The sequence below is a fragment of the Phoca vitulina genome, unplaced genomic scaffold (assembly GCF_004348235.1).
Source record: "Phoca vitulina isolate PV1807 unplaced genomic scaffold, GSC_HSeal_1.0 scaffold73, whole genome shotgun sequence".
Taxonomy (NCBI): domain Eukaryota; kingdom Metazoa; phylum Chordata; class Mammalia; order Carnivora; family Phocidae; genus Phoca; species Phoca vitulina.
This window is the reverse complement of record NW_022589776.1, coordinates 3,971,491-3,993,163: the sequence shown is the minus strand read 5'-3', so window position 1 is coordinate 3,993,163 and position 21,673 is coordinate 3,971,491. Positions and strand designations below refer to the sequence as shown.

Genomic DNA, 21,673 nt, shown 5'->3' with positions numbered 1-21,673 from the left:
TAGAGCTTACAATTTAGTTGGAAAAACGGACTTTAAGCAAATAATTAAACTGAGACCAACTGCTTTATTCGTTAGTCAGGAAATATTTAATAAGCACCTATCACAGGTATGTTACATGTTGGGAATACAAAGCTGAAGCAAATAGGCTAGTAGAGGAGAATCATATATAAACCACTAAAATAAGGATGTTATAAGTGCAAACAAAATATCCCAGGAGCACAAAGTAGGGAGGGTGTAAATATCTCCGCTGAGGTGTCAGTAAGACTTCACATTTAAGTTGGGTCTTGAAAGTGAAGTTAAATAAGGGTTTGGGTAATGCAATGTTCACACAAGGAGGGTGGTTCTTGGAGATCTGATAAGCTCATTCCTATATCATATTCTGAGCAGAAACATGAGCTGGTAATAGGAAGGTAAGCAGCAAAGGCAGAGTTGAGGATGACAGACTTTTGATGAAACCCTGCTCAGATGAATGGCTAAGTCTTTTTGCGGGGCCTTCATCTAGGCCCTTCCCTGGTTCTGTCCCTTCTGCATGGATAAAGGTTCCTAGGGAAAGGTCTTCAATACAAGGACAGAATTAAATCTGGGATCTTTCCCTCTAAGAATCACAGGATGACAGAGTTGGGAAGGATATCGAAAATCACCCAGTTGTTTCTAATTTACATCCCCCAGAATCTTGGGGATTCTCAAAATGGCAAATGAAAATCTGTATTCAATTTTCGACGTTCCAAAAAACTACCAGAAATTGCACATCTTTTCGTGGTCTTAACTGTCAGGTTTCCTTGTTTTGTGCTAGAATTATATAAGATCCACATTATATCAAAATTCCGACTGAACTGTGTTCAGATTAAATATAATTTGTTTTCCCATTATTGTTATGCTTAATTTGGTAAATAATTTTTCAAGATACAAGAGAGCATGGTCGAACCAATAAAATTGATAACATTTGCTACAATGTTTGCAATCTACAAAGTACCGTTCACTGACTTCATCTTAATTATGCCTCACAATACTGTTGAATGGTTTAACATCAGAGCCCAGACTCCTTGACTCTCAGTCCAGTGCTCTTTTCAACTGCTCAGAGCTCCTGCGTTTTTTTCTCGTGTCCCGGTCTACAGAGCCTTTAAACCGCGACTCGGAAGCACCTGCCCTGCCCTCACCACTGGGTCACACCACCTGCCTCTTGCGCGACAGAGACCGCTCCCTCTCCACGTTCAGGAATGCTGCTCGCCCCTACGCAAGCGTGGTGCAGCGATTCCGCGCCCGCGCCGCTCCGAGCCTGAAGCCGAGACCGTGGGCAACCGCGAGGGTCGGAGCCCAGAGCGCGTGCGCAGTCCCTTTGCGAGTACTCCGTTCTTCTCCCAGCTCCCAAACCATTGTGCCACCCTATCATTCATTCCACTCTCCGTAGCGCTTTCACCCTTTAGGACTGCCTGCCACCGACCCCCGCCCCCCGCGGTACGTCACGAGCGGCAACAGCTGTGGACGAGCGCGGCAGGCGTTGCTAGGCCGCCACCGGGGGCGCGCTGCGCGCGTCCGAGCGGCCCGCGAAGTTGTCTCCGCCGCCGCTCCCGCCCCTTCCGCCGCTCGCGTGCGCGCACGGCCGGCCCTCGGCGCGCCCCGGTTGGCTGCGGCGGGGCCCGCGGCGGTGGCGGCCTCGGCAGCGGTAGTGGTTTCTCGGCTTTCTTAGTTTCCTCCGCCCCCTCTTGTCGGACGCTGCTGTTTGCTCGCCGTAAAAAAAAATCAACTTTATTGTTCCTCCGCCCCACCTCCCGGCGCGGCGCGGCCTCAGGATGCACTGAGGCTGAGGGGAGGGAGGCGGCGGCGGGTCGCGGTCGCGGACCCTCTCCGAGCGCCCAGCCGGAGGTGGGGGAGTCACGATGTCCGGGAGCCGCCAGGCCGGGTCGGGCTCCGCCGGGACCAGCCCTGGCTCTTCGGCGGCCTCCTCGGTGACTTCCGCCTCCTCGTCCTTGTCCTCTTCCCCGTCGCCCCCTTCCGCGGCGGCGGCGGTGGCGGCGGCGGCGTCCGGCGGGGCGCCCCAGGCCGCGGGGTCGGGCGGCCTCGGGGGCCCGGCGCGGCCTGTGCTGGTGGCCGCCGCCGTGTCCGGCAGCGGCAGCGGGGCGGTGTCCGCGGGCCTGTCTCGGCTCAGCTGCGCGGCCAGGCCCAGCGCCGGCGTGGGAGGGAGCAGCTCCAGCCTCGGCAGCGGCAGCAGGAAGAGACCTCTGCTCGCCCCCTTGTGCAACGGGCTCATCAACTCCTACGAAGACAAAAGCAACGACTTCGTGTGGTGAGTTTGAAGAGCATCGCCCTCCCCGTCGCTAAATGAGGAGTTTGCCCTGTTTGGGCTGGTGGGGTCCGGTGGGATGGTGGTCTGGTTGGTGCCGTGGTGGTGTCTGCAGACCTTCAGGCTGGTGGTTGATGGGGTGAGATGGGGGAATGTTGTTGGGAGTCCCGAGGCAAGGGTGGTGGGGGTGCTAAAGAGGTCAGTGCTGGTGGAGAGGAAGTGAGGGGAGTTGAGGGAATAATTAATAGGGGGCCGGAAGGAAGGTCAGATAAATGGTTGTGCACAAAAGGAGAAAGTTGGCCCTTGAATTTTCTGGCTATCTGGTGAATTAGGTACCTCGTCGGTCCGGATTGCTTCTTGAAGTGAATTAAACTTGTAAAAGGAGAGGATTAAGCTTCCTGGGATGCTGAGGGATGGAGTTGGTCATAATTTGCTTATTGAAAGTATGGTAGATGGTGCTCTAGACGTGAGTATGGATATTTTAAGGAGCAGTAGTATTTCATGTCTGTATCCCCTCGTGCGAGTGTGTGTATAAATATCCTCCCACTTCAAAGGGTAGGCCACTTTTAAATCTGCTGTTGAGGCTACTGTAGTCATAAAGTCTGTTCACAAAAAATTCCACTTGTCACTGAATGCCTTGAAAGAGGGAACCACATTTATTAAACATTATCCATGTGTCAGATGTAACTGACATTTGTATAACAGGCTATATAGTGTACTGGAACTTCTGATTTGAGAAACGCCAGGTATTAGACATTTTGTCATCATAGTTGGCACCTTGAATGATACACAGCAGTATTCAGTTATGATATTTGGCATAGATGGGTTATCCATATTAAGTGAAAGATGGAGTTGATTGTTTTGCTGAAAGTGTTTTGAGATTTTTATTGTTTTTGGAATCCAGAACCCAATCCAAATGGTAGGATTATGAGAAAGGAATTGCTTTTAGCTAAATGAGAACGGGTAGGATTTTACACTTTTCCTTTGGAGGAAATTGTTGATAGACTTAGAATATTAGTAGGAAGTTGGCCTGCACTGTCGTTATAGGGGAAGTGGATTTACTTCAGGGTTGAAGATGATGTGAGTTGGCATCATTAAATAAGATAGGGCTAGAAGCTGGAACTGTAGGAAGGATATTGATTAGGCTTAAGAGTTTCTAGTTCTTGCAGTAAAAATATCTTCATATTTTTGCTTTGGTCTTAAATTATTCTGGACTCAAAATTAACTCATTTTTCATTGAAACCTGGCTATAATTGTGATTGTTATTTATAAATAATTTAACCAGCGTATGGGTGGATCTAAGAGGTGTTTGTGCTCATACCCAGTAGAGTGCCATATGATGAAGTAGAAGCTGATAAAACAAAATGAGGATTTTCAGAATTTGTCTTTTTAGCCACGATTTGCATTTTAATTTTTAATAGGCTAAAAGAAAACAAATATGCCAGCATTCATATAGATGCACTGAAATAGTGTAGAAGATGTGAGAAATAAGGGAATCAATCATTTATTCAGCAGATATTTATTTGGCACATACTGTCTGCCAGGCACCATATGAGTTGCATTACTATTGGCCATTTTGTAGGGAATTGGAGAGCCATAGAGTAGTATAAGCAGCTGGCACTGATTTTTTTTTTTTTTTTTTTTTGCAAGGAGGGTGTGGTGGTGATGGTAAGATTATTAAAATTTTTGTCACCTAATTTTTAACAATTTCAGTCTACTCTCCCAAGTCCTAACTGGGAAGTGCCCAGTGAAAGTCTTCAGTTAAAAATTGTGAATATTTCACTTTCTAAAGAATTCATTAATGGGAATCTATTTTCCCAATTCTCAAGCTAGATTTGATTTGGCCAAGCTTTTGGGGTAGAAGATAGGGATTAGTCAAGGCCCAAGAAATCTTTTTCATTTCTAATTGGCTCTGGGTGGCTGGTCTTGTCTTGTATGCTTCAAGGTCAGACTGAGCCAACCCAAATTACTCTATGGTTTTACATCTAAGTGAAGCTAAAGTTTGAGTAATGGTGATAATTCCTTATTCAAGATCTGTTTATATTTCACATTTCATTTTATCCCTAAGAACAATTCTGGGAAGTTATAGATAACTTCTAATTTTGATGTAATACTAATGTAATTGTATCCCCATTGAGACACAAAGAAGTAACTTTCTTTCAGATTGGACAGCTAAGGGGCAAAATGAGAACTCAGATCTCCCAGTTCTCAACTTAGTGCTTTATTCGTGTGGAATTAGAAAATTTGTAAGTACATGTATTTAGCCTAGTGGGCCTTTTTTTTTTTTCTTAAAGATTTTATTTATTCATTTGACAGAGAGGGAGAGAGAGAGCGCGCGCACAAGCAGGGAGAGGGGCAGAGGGAGAGGGAGAGGGAGAAGCAGGCTCCTCGCTGAGCAGAGCGCCCACCGTGGGAACTCTGCTATCATGACCTGAGCTGAAGGCAGATGCTTAACTGACTGAGCCACCCAGGTGCCCCCAAAAGATTTTATTTTTAAGTAATCTCTACACCGAACGGGAGGCTTGAACGTACAACCCCAAGATCGTGAGTCGAGTGCTCCAACTGAACCAGCCAGGCACTCCTAGCCTAGTGGCTTGTAAATGTGGTAGGTTGGAGGGAAACAGCTGTTGCATAATCACAGGAGAGAAATGTTTTTATCCCTGACCACTCCTTCCTCCTGCCTGTTTGCCTGCCCACATCAAGAGGCGGGACCAGAATTGGAGGCTGGAATAGTAGTGTAGTTTGGAAAAGCTATCCAGGTGATAGTGACATGACCTTTTACCCTTTTTTGAGAACAGTTGATAAAGTCAAATGCCTGATTTTCAGTAACACACATTGGCCTCTCTTGACTTATATCATATTTGAAAGTAAGTTTGTATTTAGTTGCAGAATTGATGAACATTTCAGGGATTTATGGTTTTCACTTAACTATTGGTTTCATACAAAGTATGATCAAGTTGCAGATAATTCTACCAGTGTTTTATAGTTGGAGAATCTGTAGTATAGGAGAGAGTAGTATTTAGTTTGAAGTTGGATAAATCTTTGAAATTCAAAGGAAATTTTTATTACTTGATTTCTCTAATTTTTCTGACATGATCCATTTAACTTAACTATGAGTCTAAGATAACATCTTTCTTCTAGCGCATTACTACTGCCTCTGCATTAGCTTTTCCAGCTACCTGAAATTACTTTTTCTATCCCTGCAAGTCTCAGTTATTCTGAGGCGGAAATAGGTATTTTTAAGTAGATAGTAAGTCCCTTGTTAATTCTGATCACCTGCCTGATAAAAAATAGGATCTACATTAAATAGATCTGCCATTTAATAAATATGTGACTGCCTCTCTTGTGTTGTACTATTAATAATAGACTGTCCTGAAGAAGCTCACGATTTAATGTGAAGAGAGACTTTTAGTCATATAATTATAGTATCATATCCTGGCATCGTTGCTTCTCTTAGTACCATGGCAGGTGTTACTCTTCTAAATTCACATGTCTCACAGTCCTCAAGTAGCCATTACCTATTAATCACATTTAGCACTAAAGATGAAACCTGTTGATCACTGTTGCTACTGTGTTTTTCACTATCAAAAATTGAAATAAAATAGGAGATATCACATAACTTGTCATGATAAAGATAACTTTGTTTGAACTTTTGGTTATTACATACTTACAGTGTTTATCTTACGGGGTATTGGTGAAAGAAAATTTGAAAGTCACTGAATTATGGTATATAATTTTCCTTGTGACAGAAAAGTGGAAGATTTAGGTAACTTTTGAAACCACAGTGAGCTTATAAATAGGACTAACTGTAATTTAAAGAGCTTTTAAAGCATATTCAACTATTGAAATAGACTTTAAAATTCATTATGTTATTATTGTTGTAACATCAGGCAAGAACTTCCTTCAATTTGCAAAACTGAAACTGGATGAATGTTTTGCTTTATAATGCATGCACCATTTGGGTGACAGTGATGGCGAAAAATACTCTGCAGGAAATGATATCAGATCATAGCAGTTCATTATGGTCTTTCTGGCTATCAGATGATGGATTTTCAGCATTGTTTTCAGCCGACTTAGGTGAATCAAATGGTAGAACGAATGAAAGAGAAGTTTATGAAGCAGGATATGAAAGACTATCAACTTGAATTCTGGTCTATAAATTGAGAGGGAGGTAGTGATGCAGTAGTGGTTCATTAGTAAAGAATGTGTTGATTAGTAGCTACCCTTTCCTTTTACAAACCTTTCCTGATAATAAGCCAACATTACTTATTTGATCATATTCTAAAAATTGCTACTTTTTTATTTAAAAACTTTTTAAAAATATTTTTTTAAGTAATCTCTACACCCAGCGTGGGACTCGAACCCTCAACCCCAAGATCAAGAGTCATATGCTCTACTGACTGAGCCAGCCAGCCAGATGCCCCTAAAAAATTGTTACTGATTAAAGTAACTAAAGCCTTAAACCTTGTTGCTCATTTTTTCTCCTTGCATATGTATATTGTTACTGGTGTTTTCTGTCTGTTTTAAGTAATTATTTTAGCCTGCAACCCTTTTCCTCAAAGCTTCTGTAGCTTGGGAGGAAAGCTTTAACAGTAGAATTAGTCTTCTCTTTCCTGTTAAGATTTGTATTGTACAAAATAAAACGCTTCTTAAATTCTTGTATTTATATGTGGTGTCTCCCCATCTTTGCTCTTCACTTTGCCCTCTTTATTTATATATGTATGTGGCAGGTTCTAGACATATAGATTCCTACCATCTCAACTAACATTTCATTGAGAGTAACATGTTTTCTCTTCATATCTTCATATATAAGTTAATTATTCTTTCATTTTTCGTAATTAAGTTTCATGAACTGATTTTGTCTCTTTCTTCGTAGAGAGGAAGGTGGTTTGTAATAGGCGGTCTGATATCTGTTCATTGTAATTCTAGTATTAACCTATGGAAGTCCATCCTTCTCTCTTCCTAGTCTGTGTGGTTTGGTGTGGGTGTTCTTCCCCAAATTCAGAGTTGGGAACACATGATACTAGGCCCAAGTCATGTATTGGAATTCTCTGGCCTCAGTATTAGTTCAAGGATGGGCATTTTGGTTTTAATAGAGGTAATGAGACAAAGTGGGTTAAGTAAAAATTACAGATAACTACTTTTGGGACTCTTTTAGGTACTTTAAACTCAGAGTTAATAAATGCCACGTTCACTCCAAAGTGAATGTTAACCATTGGCTTGCAATACATACTCCTAATAAAATATGTGCTCTAGTATAAGCTGTTATTATTTGCCAGGCACTATTCTAATGGTTTAACATTAGCTATTTAATCTTTTTTTTTTTTTTTTAAAGATTTTATTTATTTGACAGAGAGAGACAGAGAGAGAGGGAACACAAGCAGGGGGAGTGGGAGAGGGAGAAGCAGGCTTCCAGCAGACCAGGGAGCCCGATGTGGGGCTCAATCCCAGGACCCTGGGATCACGACCCGAGCTGAAGGCAGACGCTTAACGACTGAGACACCCAGGCACCCCTAGCTATTTAATCTTCACGATAATTATTTGATACAGATACTTTTATCATTTCCATTTTATAGATGAGGAAATGAAGGTAGAGAGGAAGATTTTATTTATTTGAGAGAGAGAAAGCAACAGAGGGGTTGGGGTTGGGGGGGCAAAGGGAGAGGGAGAAGCAGGATCCCTGCTGAGCAGGAAGCCTGACTTGGGGCTCAGGACCCCGAGATCATTATCATTACCTGAGCCAAAGGCAGATGTTTAACTGACTGAGCCACCCAGGTCCTGCAGAAGTTACTATTTTTGTATAGTTCAATTCCATGAGTTTTGACAAATGAATACATCTGTGTAACCACCACCCTAATTGAGATCTAGAACATTTTCATCACTCTAGAAAGTTCATTTGTGCCAACACTTCACACTCTATCTGCTATCCTCCCTTTGACACCTGGCAACCAGTGATTTTTTTAGCACTATAGTTTTTTTTTTTTTTTAAAGATTTTATTTATTTGAGAGAGAGAGAATGAGAGACAGAGAGCATGAGAGGGAGGAGGGTCAGAGGGAGAAGCAGACTCCCTGCTGAGCAGGGAGCCCGATGCGGGACTCGATCCCGGGACTCCAGGATCATGACCTGAGCTGAAGGCAGTCGCTTAACCAACTGAGCCACCCAGGCACCCTCTAGCACTATAGTTTTGCCTTTCCTAGGATTAAAAAAAAAAAGATTTTATTTATTTATTAGCAAGAATGAACACGTGAAGACGTGGACGAGTGGGGGAAGGGGTAGAGGGGAGGGAGGAGCAGACTCCCTGCTGAGCAGGGAGCCCCATGTGGGGGCTCTATCCCAGGACCCCAGGATCATGACCTGAGCTGAAGGCAGGCACTTAACCTACTGAGCCACCCGGGCACCCCTTTCCTAGGATTTTGTATTAAGGGAGTCGTTCAGTATGTAGTTTTTTGGCATAATGGTTTTCAGATTTAATGTTGAATATACCACTAATTTTTTTCTTTTAATTGATGAGTAGTATTCATGGATATAACATGATTTGAGTTTTTTTTTTCCTAGTCTTTGGCAATTGTGAAGAAAGTTGTAAACATTTACGTTCAGGTATTCGTGTGGACATACCTTCGTATTTCTTGGGTAAATATTTAGGAGTGTATTGGCTGGGTTGTATGGCCAAGTATATGTTTAACTTTATAATACACTGCAAAACTGTTTTTAAAAGTGGCTGTATCATTATCATTTTGCATTTCTTTTTTTTAATAAGGAATTTCTTTTTTTTTAAAAGATTTTATTAGAGAAAGAAGAGTGCACTGGTGCATGAGCAGGGGGGAGGGGCAGAGGGAGAGGGAGAAGCAGATTCCCTGCTGAGCAGGGAGTCTGATTAGGGACCCAATCCCAGGATCCCGTGATCATGACCTGAGCAGACCTGAGCAGACCTGAGCAGATGGCAGATGCTTAACTGACTGAGCCACCCAGGTGCCCTATCATTTTGCATTTCTATCAATAATGTAGAAGAGTTCCAGTTCCATATTCTTGCCAACATTTGGTGTTTCAGTTTTTTTCAGTCTTTCAAATTTTAGTTATTCTACTGGGTGTGTAGTAGTATTTCATTATCATAATTTGGATTGCCTTAATGACTGATGACATTGAACATATTTCCATGTGCTTATTTTCTCATTTGCATATCTTTTATAAAATGTTCTAATCTTTTGCTCATTTTTCTCTTGTTTGTCTTATATATGCTGGATATAAGTCTTTTGTCAGTCCTACATATTGTGATGTTTTCTCCTGGTCTGTTGCTTACCTTTTTGTTTTTTTAACAATGTCTTTTGAAGTGCAAAAGTTTTAAATTTTAAGTCTATTGTATCAATTGTTCCTTTTATGGTTTATGACTTTTGTGTTCTATCCAAGAATTTGTTGCCTAGCATGAAGTCAAAAGATTTTCTTATATATTTCTTCAAGATGCTTTATAGTTTTCTCATGGGTAGATAAATGATCATTTCATGTTAGTTGTTATATACTGTGTGTGGTAAGGGTTGAAGATTTTTCCTCTCCTCTATTGATAACCAGTGATTGTGGCACCCATTTGTTGAAAAGGCCATCTTTGTTCATTGAATTTTCTTGGAACGTTTTTTAAAAATTTATTAGCCATAGGTGTATAAGTTTATTTCTGGACTCTTTGTTCTTTTGATCTGTATGTTTATCCTATGCCAATACCACACTGTCTTGATTACTGTATCATTTTAGTAAACCTTGAAATCAGATAGTGTAATTTTGTTTCTGTATTTCAAAGTCATTTGGTTATTTAGGTCCTTTGCATTTCCACAAGGATTTTAGAATTAACTTACCAATTTCTTCAAAAAAGCATGCTAGGATTTTAATTTGAGTTACTTTGAATCTATGACTCAATTTGGGAAGATATGATATCTTAACGATATTGAATCTTTGAACCATGAACATAGTATATTTCTTCAATTATTTAGGTCTTTAATTTCTCTTAGCAGTGTTTTTATAATTTTGTAGTTTTTCAGTGTTTGGAACTTGCATGTATTTTGTTAAACTTAGCCCTAAGTATTTCATGTTTTTGATGATGATGTAAATATTATTTTAATTTCAATTTTTAATTGTTGCTAATATATAGAAATAAAATTTATTTTTGTATGTTGACCTTATATCCTGTGATTGTTAAATTTACTTGTTACAACAGTTTTTTTGGTTGATCCTTTGGGGTTTTCTGAGAATACAATCATGTCATCTGCAAATCAAGACAGCTTTACTTCTTTTTTTCCAACTTCCAGTTTTACTTCTTTTTTTATGCCCTATTCACTAATTTTTTAAAGGGATTGTTTTGTATTTTCATAACTAATACTGGTCTATGGTGTTCTTATAAAAAATATATATCTTGATGTGTCTTCACATGGTCACCCCGTGATCTTTGTGTTGTCTGTATTCTAATTTCTTCTTATAAGGACACCAGTCAGTGGACTAGGGCCCAATATACGATTTCATTTTACCTTAATTACCTCTAAGGCCCAGTTTCCAAATACAGTCACATTTGGATGTACTGAGGGGCTAGGATTTCAACATATGAATTTGGAGGAAGACACAGTCCAGCTCATCACACAGGGTAATGCTGGTAATCCCCTTTGTAAAGGGGGATGAGAAATGTTATCTCTTCTATTTTCTGAAAGAGTTTGTATGGAATTGGTATGTTTCTTCCTTAAGTGTTTGGTAGAATTCATCAATGAAGCCAAAGTTTTTGTGGGAGGGTTTTATTTATTACTTCAGTTTCTTTAATAGATAAAGGGATATTCCTGTTCTTTATTTCTTGAGTGAGCTTTGGTAGTTTGTCTGCTAAGGGATTTGTCCATTTCACCCAAGTTATTGAACTTATCGACATAAGTTCATAATATTTCCTTAAACTTTGAATGCTTATGGTATTGGAAGGGATGCTACCTCTTTCATTCCTGATAGTGGTAATTTGTGTTTTCTCTTTTTTTCTTGAATAGTTTAGAAAACTATCAATTTTATTAATCTTTTCAAATTACTGGTTTTGGTATTTTGGTTTTATATATAGTTTGTCCATTTTCTATTTTACTAATTTTTGGGTTTATTTTTATTATTTCTTTCCTTCTATTTTAAATTTCATCTTTTTTTGGTTTCTGAATATGGAACTTAGATAATTGATTTGGCCTTATTTTCTAATCCTCACATTAGTGGTATATTTTAATTTTCATTCAGTTCAAAATACTTTGTCATTTCCATTGTGATTTCTTGTTTGAACTGTGGGTTATTTAGAAATACATTGTTTAATTTCTCAGTGAGAATTTTCTGGATATTGTGTTTTTGATTTTTAATATAATTCAGCTTTGTTCAGGGGATATGATTTGTATGAATTCAGTCCTTTTTTTTTTTTAAGATTTATTTGTTTATTTGGGAGAGAGGGAGAGACAGAGTATAAACAAGGGGAGAAGCAGAGGGAGAAGGTGAAGCAGACTCCCTGCTGAGCTGGGAGCCCTAAGTGGGGCTCCATCCCAGGATCATGACCTGAGCTGAAGGCAGACCCTTAACCATCTGAGCCACCCACGCGCTCCTGAATTGCCCTTTTAAATTTATTGAGACTTGTTTCATTGTCCTCCATAAGCTATATCTTTGTTAATGTTCTATATGCCCTTGAAAAAAATAGTATTTTGCTGTGTGTAGGTTGGCATATTCTATAAATGTCAAAGAGTCAGGTTGGTATTACATTCTATATGCCCCTGTTGATTTTCTATATACTTGTTTTATCAATTCCTGAAAGAAGAGTGTTACAATCTTTAACCATTCCAACTATAATTGTGGATTTGGCTGTGTCTTGATTTAACTTTGTCAGCTTTTGCTTTGTGTATTTTGAAGTTTTGTTAGTAGGGCACACACATTTAGAGGTGGCAAATTGATTTCTTTATCATTTAAAATGTCTCTCTTTATTCCTGGTAATATATGTTGTGAAATCTAATTAGTCTGATGTTAATATAGCCTTTCCACCTGTCTTTTTATAAGTGTTTACATGCCATGTTTTGTTTTGTTTTGTTTTTTGTCCTTCACTTTTCTACATCTGTTTTAATTAAAGTAGGTTTCTTATACATAGCATATGTTTGAATCTTCCTTTTTAATAAGATGATTTGCCTATTAATTGGATTGGTTAGGCTGTATATATATGTATTGTGCTGCCTGGGTGGCTCAGTCGGTTAAGCATCTGCCCTCTGCTCAGGTCATGATCCCCGGGCCCTGGGATCGGAGTCCTGCATTTGCTCCCTTATCCGCAGGGAGGCTGCTTCTCCCTCTGCCCCTCCCCCTGCCCCTCCCCCTGCTCCTCCCCTTGCTCGAGCTCTCAAATAAAAAAAAAAAAAGATTTATTTATGAGAGAGAGAGAGAGAGCAGGGGGAGGAGGAAAAAGAGAATCTCAAGCAGACTCCCCACTGAGTACAGAGCCAATGGGCACAATCTCAGGACCCTGAAATCATGACCTGAGCCAAAATCAAGAGTTGGATGCTTAACTGACTGAGCCAACCAGGTGCCCCAGGCTGTTTATATTTTAACATTGTTATGATAAGCTTGGTTTTGTGTGTATGTCTTGCTTGGTCTTTGTTTTCTATTTTTCTCTTCCATTCTATTTTTGTCTTTTTCTTCTTTCCTTCCTTCTTTTGGATTAATTGTTTTTATTTTTTTTTTAAAGATTTTATTTATTTGAGAGAGAAAGAATGAGAGAGAGAGAGCATGAGAGGGGGAGGGTCAGAGGGAGAAGCAGACTCCCTGCTGAGCAGGGAGCCCGATGTGGTACTCGATCCTGGGACTCCAGGATCCTGAACTGAGCTGAAGGCAGTCGCCCAACCAACTGAGCCACCCAGGCACCCTTAATTGGGTATTTTTAAGATTTCTATTTGATTTCCACTATTAACTTATTAGTGATAGTTGTGTGGGGTGAGGGTGTGTGTTTGGCAGGGAGTTCTTTAGGGTTTACAATACTCATTTTTAATTTTTCATGCTCTGCCTTCAAATAATGTTACTCCTTTCATATACAATGTAAGAATTTTGCAGTAGTGTGCTTCCATTCTGTAGGATCTATTTTGTTACTGCCTCGTGGCTGGAAATATAAATTCTCTATTCCTTTTATTAAAAAATTAAGGTAAAATTCATACCTCATAAAATTCACCATTTTAACCAATTAAAGTGTACAATTCAGTGGTTTTTAGTACATTGCCAGTATTGTGCAACCATCACCACTATCTATTTCAGAACATGTTCACTCCAAGAGGAAACCCAATTCTCATTAAATAGTCACTGCCCTTCTCTTCCCTTGGCAACCACTAATTTGCTTTCTGACTCTATAGATTTGCCTGTTCTGGACATTTCATATAAATGGAATCATACAATATGTGGTCTTTTGTGTCTGGCTTGTTTCACTTAGCATAATGTTTTTAAGGTTAATCCGTGTTACAGTGTGTATCACTTCTTATGGCTGAATAATACTCCATTATATTGATAGATCATGTTTCTTTTATCCACTCATCAGATGATGGCCATTTAGGTTGTTTCCATTTTTTATTATGAATAATGTTCTTATGAACATTTATGTAGAAGTTTTTGTTTGAATATAGTGTTCTCCAGGCTCTGTAGTATTTACCTAGGAGTGTAATTGCTAAAGTCATATGGTAATTCTGTGTTTAACATTTTGAGGAACTGCCAAACTTTTCAAGAGACTGCACCATTTTACATTCCTACCAGTAGTATGCAAGGTTTTAAATTTCTCTGCATCCTCACCAACATTTTTTTTTTTATTATAGCCAATGTAGTGCATGTAAAGTATATCATTGTGGCTTTGAATTATTTTCCTGTATTGACTAGTGATGTTGAACATCTTTTCATGGACTTATTGGCTATTACTACCTTTTTTTTTTCTTAAAGATTTTATTTATTTGACAGAGAGAGACAGCGAGAGAGGGAACACAAGCAGGGGGAGTGGAGAGGGAGAAGCAGGTTTCCCGTGGAGCAGGGAGCCCGATGATGCGGGGCTCAATCCCAGAACCCCGGGATCATGACCTGAGCCAAAGGCAGATGCTTAATGACTGAGCCACCCAGGCGCCCCGGCTATTACTACTTTTTATTTTTTTATTACTACTTTTTAAAGGTGGTGTTTTGATTTTCAGTAATTAACTTGGGTCAGTTAATTACTACGACTTCTTCGTAGCCAAAGTAGAGTTCAGAGCAAGGACATGGTCCAGATTTTCACATTTTGGTTGAATGCATTTTCTGTACAGGTGTGTGTTATTTATATTATAGTGTTTGGCTTTTTAGTTCCAGAACAGAAGGCAAATTTAATTGGATTATACTTTATATTCAGTACTGTATTTATTTATTTATTTACTTATTTAAAAAGATTTTATTTATTTGACAGAGAGAGACACAGCGAGAGAGGGAACACAAGCAGGGGGAGTGGGAGAGGGAGAAGCAGGCTCCCCGCTGAGCAGGGAGCCCGATGAGGGGCTTGATCCCAGGACCCTGGGATCATGACCTGAGCTGAAGGCAGACGCTTAACCAACTGAGCCACCCAGGCACCCCTAAAACAATTTTTTTTTTAAAGTAAACTTTCTTTTTTTAAAGATTTTATTTATTTATTTACAGAGAGACAAAGCGAGAGAGGGAACACAAGCGGGGGAGTGAGAGAGGGAGAAGCAAGCTTCCTGCCAAGCAGGGAGCCTGATGTGGGGCTCTATCCCAGGACCCTGGGATCATGACCTGAGCAGAAGGCAGACGCTTAACGACTGAGCCACCCAGGCACCCAACAGTTCTTTTTTTAAAGATTTTATTTATTTATTTGAGAGACAGAGCACTAGCAGGGGGAGAGGAAGAGGAAGAGGGACAGCAGACTCCCTGCTGAGTGTGGAGCCTGAGCCCGAGCCCCAGGACCCAGGTCGTGGGGCTCCATCCCAGGACCTTGAGATCACGACCTGAACTGAAATCAGACGCTTAACCAACTAAGCCACCCAGGCATCCCTTTAACCACTAAAACACTTTTTTAAGAAAGTTACTTTAAAAAATCCATATAGGGGTACAAAGGACCCATCTTCCATGCAGTTTAGAGATTTCTTTTACCCCTGGATAATGGGATGGGGTGTCGTCTAATGAAACATATGAGATATGGAACCTCCCCTGTCCCTACTTCCTTGTAATAGAAATTTCTGTTTCTGTAACCTCTCTTGTGTAGGCATCTGTGTTTTTCTTCTGTATGAACTTGATGTCTTCTCATTGATTGGCCTGTGATGGGTGCTCTTCTGAAGTGTGACTAAAATATAGCAATTATATCATCTTGGAATTGGCTTGAAGAGATAATTGAAGAGATTTTTGGACCAATCATATTTTCTGTCTTAGGAATTTGAAATAAATAAACACCTGAGTTGGACTATTTTAATTAATGTTCTTGTTGTAGTATTGGTATTGAAAGGACCGTATATTGTAAGTTGATATCCTTGAGAAGTAGAAAAAAGAAGCTGTTAAGTCACATTAATGGTAGAACACTAGCGAAAATCTATATTCCATATTGCTGTGCTGAAGTCTGTAGATCCACCTTGAATCCAACCCTCAAATCCGTTGAGGCCTAGTCCTGGTGTTTGCCATGAGATAATTCTCTTAATTGCTGCACCTTTCTTAAATGTACACGAACCTAATTAAAATTCTCCAATTCCAAGCCTTTGATGATAGTTAGAACTGATGTTCTGTTTGAGGAGGAGCCCTGGGAATGTGTGAAGAGAACTAGATCCAGGTCAAGATCGAGAGTGTATTGGGTAATTTTCATGCAGGAGGAATCAGTAGTGACACTTCTTGGTCATATTTGGTTTCCTGATCTAAGCTACATTTTTTTTTTTTTTTCCTTTTGTAAATACCAGAGATTGGCTCCCTGCTTATCTTTTCATGACTATTACTTGTATTAATCATGGTGTCCTTTCTTTCCTGGCCCATTGTGGTCTCTTATCCTTTTAAAGTTTCTGTTCCTGAAGCTAGCACATAGCTATTTTGAGTCTCCCTTATCCCCTTTTTTTATGTTTTATTTTTTAAAAAAATTTATAGGTTTTTATATATTTATTTATTCATTTAAGTAATCTCTGTATGCAACGTGGGGCTTGAAATCATGACCCTGAGATGAAGAGTTGAATGCTCTTCTGACTGAGCTAGCCAGGGGCCCCTTGCCCCTTCTTTTTTTAAAAAAGAAAAAAATTCCCTTATTAAATTACAGAGTCTACAAGTTTGCCTTCTATTCCTTTTTTTCCTTACCTTATCTGACTTTATTCATGGAATATGTGACATAAGACAATGTTAAACACAGGTCTTAATGGAAATAGGTTAGGGAGAAATCATTTTACAAGATACCAGATAAGTTTAATCTCTACTTTTTGAAAAAAGATTTCAGTTTTGTCAGAGCTTTTTATCATATCAAATCAAAGTAGAAAGGAGTGTGGTGATGGGACAGAGGCTGGAACTGAACTGCTGCCTGTGAAGATTGTTATCAGTGTTGGTGTAAAAGGAGGATTTGAGATTTATTTTTTCCTTTTCACCCATTTCCTTGTCTTTCAAGGAAATTCTTTGGGGCCAATTGAAAATGGAGGATGGCTTGGGGATGCTTGCATGGCAACTGGTGTAAGGGGAAGGAGGAAGCTAGAGAAATTTCAAGTTTTGGACATTTTGAGACATTGTAAATTATAAAATTACTGAAAAGAATCAGGTAGTAATTGCTAGGGTTTGGCATTTGGTGCCAAAATATGAAAGTGGTTCTTTAGTGTTTATTTTTTTTTTTAAAGATTTTATTTATTTATTTGAGAAAGAGAGAGACAGAGAGAGAGAGAGCCTGAGCAGGGCACAGGGAGAGGGACAAGCAGACTCCCCACTGAGCAGAGAGCCTCACACGGGGCTTGACTGCAGGACCCGGGGATCATGACCTGGGCTGAACGTAGACGCTTAACCGACTGAACCACCCAGGTGCCCCTCTTTGGTCTTGTTTAGATAAGATATTTATTTTTCTAAATGACTGAATTGTACCTTGCTCTGATGATCTTGGTAATGTTTTGTTTTTAGTACTTGACCTTTGAAATATTTGAATGCTTGGTTAGTTATGACCAGAACTACTATGAGACAGTTGAAACAATTTGTTGCAGTGTAATGGAATTAGTGTCAATACCAAGATATACATGGATTGAACAATATATTTTATTCAAGTGTTTTGAGGTTATACTTTGTACTATTCAATAAGTTTGGAAGCAGTTTTTGAATTAGGCAATGTATACAAATGTTAGGGAGATTACAAATACAGCACTGATTAAAAATGTAACCTGAGAGTGAAACTGATCGTGATATGACCCTTGCTTAACTGAGATGTGTGCTTTATTAATTCAAAATAGTGGTATTTAAAAAACAATTTTCTGTATCTGTTCTGTAATGTTGGTTTTTGAATGCAGTTAAATGACATAGATAAACCTTTTGGCAAGCTTAAGTTTGTGCAGTATAATATCTGCCTTAAGTTTTTAGTGGTGGGTATGGAAATACCTTCACAAGAACTCTTGGATGGTCTTTTTTTGTTTTCTTTTTGTGTTTTAATTTAGATAATGTCTGTTGATCTATCTTCACATTCACAACTTCTTTCCTTAACTTGTGTTTCATGTATTGATGAGCCTATTGCAGTAATGCTTTGTGTTTGATGTGTTTTAAAAATTTCTAGGAATTACATTTTACTTTCTCTTATAAATTCATGTCTTTTGCTATATTTTCAGGTACTGTATTTTTCAGCTCTTAGAGTTTTAACTGGTTGTTTTGTATGTCTTCTGTTTTCCTCATTATACCTTTATGATCCTTTAAATCATTGAGCATATTTGTAATATATGTTTTGAAGTCTTTTCTGCTAATTCCAGTATTTATCTTTTTGTTCCTATAGCCTGGTTTTCCTCCTTTTTATGGGTCACATTTTCCTGCTATTTCACACACCTAGTAATTTTTTTTATTGGATAGTGGATGTTATAAACTTGCATTTACAGAATGCTGGATTTTGTTTTCCTTTACAGAGTATTGGGCTTTGTTCTGGTAGGAAGTGAGGTTCCTTGCAGATCAGTTTGATCCTTTTGAGTATTATATTTTTTAATTAAGTTAAATTTTTTGTAATTAAACTTTTTATTTTGAGAAAATTGTAGGTTCACATGCAGTTGTTATAAAAAATTTTTTTGAGGGGCACCTGGGTGGCTCAGTCATTGGGCGTCTGCCTTCGGCTCGGGTCATGATCCTGGGGTCCTGGGATCGAGCCCTGCATCGGGCTCCCTGCTCGGTGGGAAGCCTGCTTCTCCCTCTCCCAATCCCCCTGTTTGTGTTCCCTCTCTTGCTATGTATCTCTCTGTCAAATAAATAAATAAAATCCTCAAAAAAAATTTTTTTTTTTGAGGATGGCTGATGAGGAGCCATTTTTCTAGAGCTAGTTTAGCTCCACTACTAATGACTCTTCTGGGTTTTCTGTTGAATGCCCTGCATTTTATTGCTTCCTGGTCATTTTTAACTGATCTTACAGAGTTTTTGCCCTGGGCATGTATGACTAGTATTCAGCAACAGACTTGAGAACCCTGTGTAGATTTCTAGAATTCTTTCCCTCAAAGAGCTCAGTACTATGCTGTCCAGTGTCCAGTGTCTGAAAGCAATTTTTCATTTATCCCTCCTCCCCCTCTAGTTTTCTAACTGTATATAGCAAGAGGGTAAGTGTACTTGCAGTTGAATTTTTACAAGTGCAGAGTGAGCTGATTGTGTTTTACATTATCCTTTGGCCCATCCGAGGCTCCTCTCTTGCTTTGTTTTACTTTGTCTTATTTCTTTGATTCTAAATTGAACTTTTTTCTTTTCCTTTTATACTTTGACATATCTGAAAATTGATGTTTTATAGATGATGGAATTTTTACTTATTTATTTTTAATTTTTTTTTTAAGATTTTATTTATTTATTTGGCAGAGAGAGAGACAGCAAGAGAGGGAACACAAGCAGGGGGAGTGGGAGAGGGAGAAGCAGGCTTCTCGCCGAGCGGGGTCCTGGGATCATGACCTGAGCTGAAGGCAGATACTTAACGACTGAGCCACCCAGGCATCCCTAGATGATGGAATTTTTAAAAAAATTCCTGTTTGCTAGGTGGCAGTTGGATGTAGCTTCATGTAGTCACTTCATGTAGATGTGTAAACATAGAAAACGCCTACCTCAAAACTTGAATGTAGATTTCAGCAGATTGGAAGAAAGTCTCTGAGACAATTGTGAATTATTGTTTTCTTCCCTATGAACTAAATATTTGTATGTGGGAGTGAAGGGTGGAGGAGGTTCTGGGATGAGGTAAATTAGACATGTTTAGCAACATTCCTAAAGCTGGAGTCAGATGTAAGTTAGCTGGCTAAATGTAAACCTGGTTTAAGATCCCGGTACCAATAGCATTTAGTTCTGTCATGGATTCTCTTAATAAATGTTACCTCACCAAAATAATAGAGAATATTGTGTGGAAAAATCTAGATATCAGTGACTTAGTCAAAAGTGATTCAGGAAAGTTAGGTTCCGAAGAATGAGAATTTTGTAGGAAAATTCTAAATATATGCAGGTGCATTTTTTTTTTTTAACAGCAGTGATTATGATAAGACTTGTTTAGGTCTAAAAGAGTGTTTTAGAGAAGCATAAATAAAATTGTTAGCTGGTAAGAAAGTATTGTCATAGTTTATTTAGCCTAGTTGTTTCTTTTTTAGTAGTGTAATAGTACATCTTGCTATTTTTTTAAGAGGGGGAGGGGCAGAGAGAGGGAGAGAGAATGAGTCTCAAGCAGACTCCCTGCTGAGTGTGGAGCCCCACTAGGGACTCAATCTCACGACTCTGAGATCATGACCTGAGTAGAAATCAAGAGTCAGACACTTAACTGACTGAGCTACCCAGGTGCCTCAGTACGTCTTACAATTGATGACATTCTTAGATCCTATTGAATAAGGGATTGTATTCTTTCCCCCATTTCATTTTTTATTCTCTTGACTTCTTCGTTTTCTATTTTTGTGGTTTATACATGTCCTCAAATACATGTATCCTTGTGAAATATATTTTTTGCAATTTTTATATTTATATAAATTGCATTGTGCCACCGATCTCATTTTCATTTCTGTTTTCACTTCACAAAACATCTAGTCATGTCTCCATGTACCTTTGGTTCATTCCTTTGACCATTGCATGATGTGTTTTTTTTTTTTCATGACGTTGTATAGTGTATGTTCAAGCGCGTGTTGCTTCTCCATTCTAGTAATTATGAGCATTAGGGTGCCTCTGAATCCCTGGTGTCACCACAGGTACATTGCTTGTTGCAAGTATCCTCATGCATATTCCCTGTTGACAGATGTGGACATTTCTCTTGGCTCTGCACGCACATATGCACAGTCACATGTGTATACATAAGTACATACATATATGTGTATATATTTACATATATACAACACACATATAATTAAGGGTGTATAGATGTATATATCTTTATCTATTTGCATATAATCTCAGGAGTGGAATATAAATACTCAGTGCAGGTTTCTTGCTGAATCTCTGCATGCAGATTCTTGTTTTTTCATATCCTACCTAACATACTTGGTATTCCAATTTTCTAATACTTAATGGTGATAAATTGTTACTTTGTTGTGGTGTTTTTTTGTTTTTTTTTGCATTTTTTGATTACTACTGAGTTGGAATATTTTTTCATATACTTGAAAGGCGATGTGTTTTCCCCTTCTGCGAATTAGGAATTCACATTTTTTTCTCACTTTTTTCCTGTTGGGTTTTCTATCTTGATTTATAAGAGTTACTTGTGTTATTGTGGTGTGGGAGGCATGAACAGTCCCAGCATGGCTTTAAGCCATTTGTTACCTTTCCCCCCTTTTTTGATGATGCCCTGGTGTCAGGAGTCCATAAAACGTTTGGGGGATCTATAAACATTTTTGGGGCATCTGTATAAAGCTTTGGAGGTAGTATAAAATTTCAGGTATTTATGTTTGGCCTGGCTACCAATACTTGCTATACCTGTACTTGGGCATAGGTCTTTGAGCTTATCCTCCTTGATTGCTATTGATTGGCAGAGTGGAAGGGTTTCTAAATGGATTGTTTACAGCTTTACCTAGAACTAACTCTGGGTATGTTCCTCCCTCTCAAAATTGGGAAGAGTTAGTGGTGTTTTGTTAGGGTCTCCTCTATTTTCTGTATTACCTGTGGTATTTCATCCCTTTCTTGGGAGGGGTAGTGGTTGGTTAGTCCTCATCTTCTGTTCTATTCTACCTATTTCTAAGAGGAATTCCTTGAAGTGTTTAGTGGGGGTAGATGTCACTCTTCCCAAGTTT

At 39.1% G+C, this 21,673-nt stretch overlaps 1 protein-coding gene across 4 annotated transcripts in view; it reads left to right on the top strand.

Annotated features, from left to right (window-relative positions):
• Positions 1–1,617: 1,617 nt before the first annotated feature.
• The window catches only part of COP1 (COP1 E3 ubiquitin ligase), a 262,526-nt gene continuing 242,470 nt past the window's right edge, over positions 1,618–21,673 (top strand). For all 4 annotated transcript variants that reach the window (XM_032393455.1, XM_032393457.1, XM_032393454.1 and 1 more), the window contains exon 1: positions 1,618–2,284. In XM_032393455.1, the coding sequence (XP_032249346.1) occupies positions 1,878–2,284 (407 nt within the window). In that variant the 5' untranslated portion in view covers positions 1,618–1,877. The remainder of the gene's footprint in view (positions 2,285–21,673) is intronic.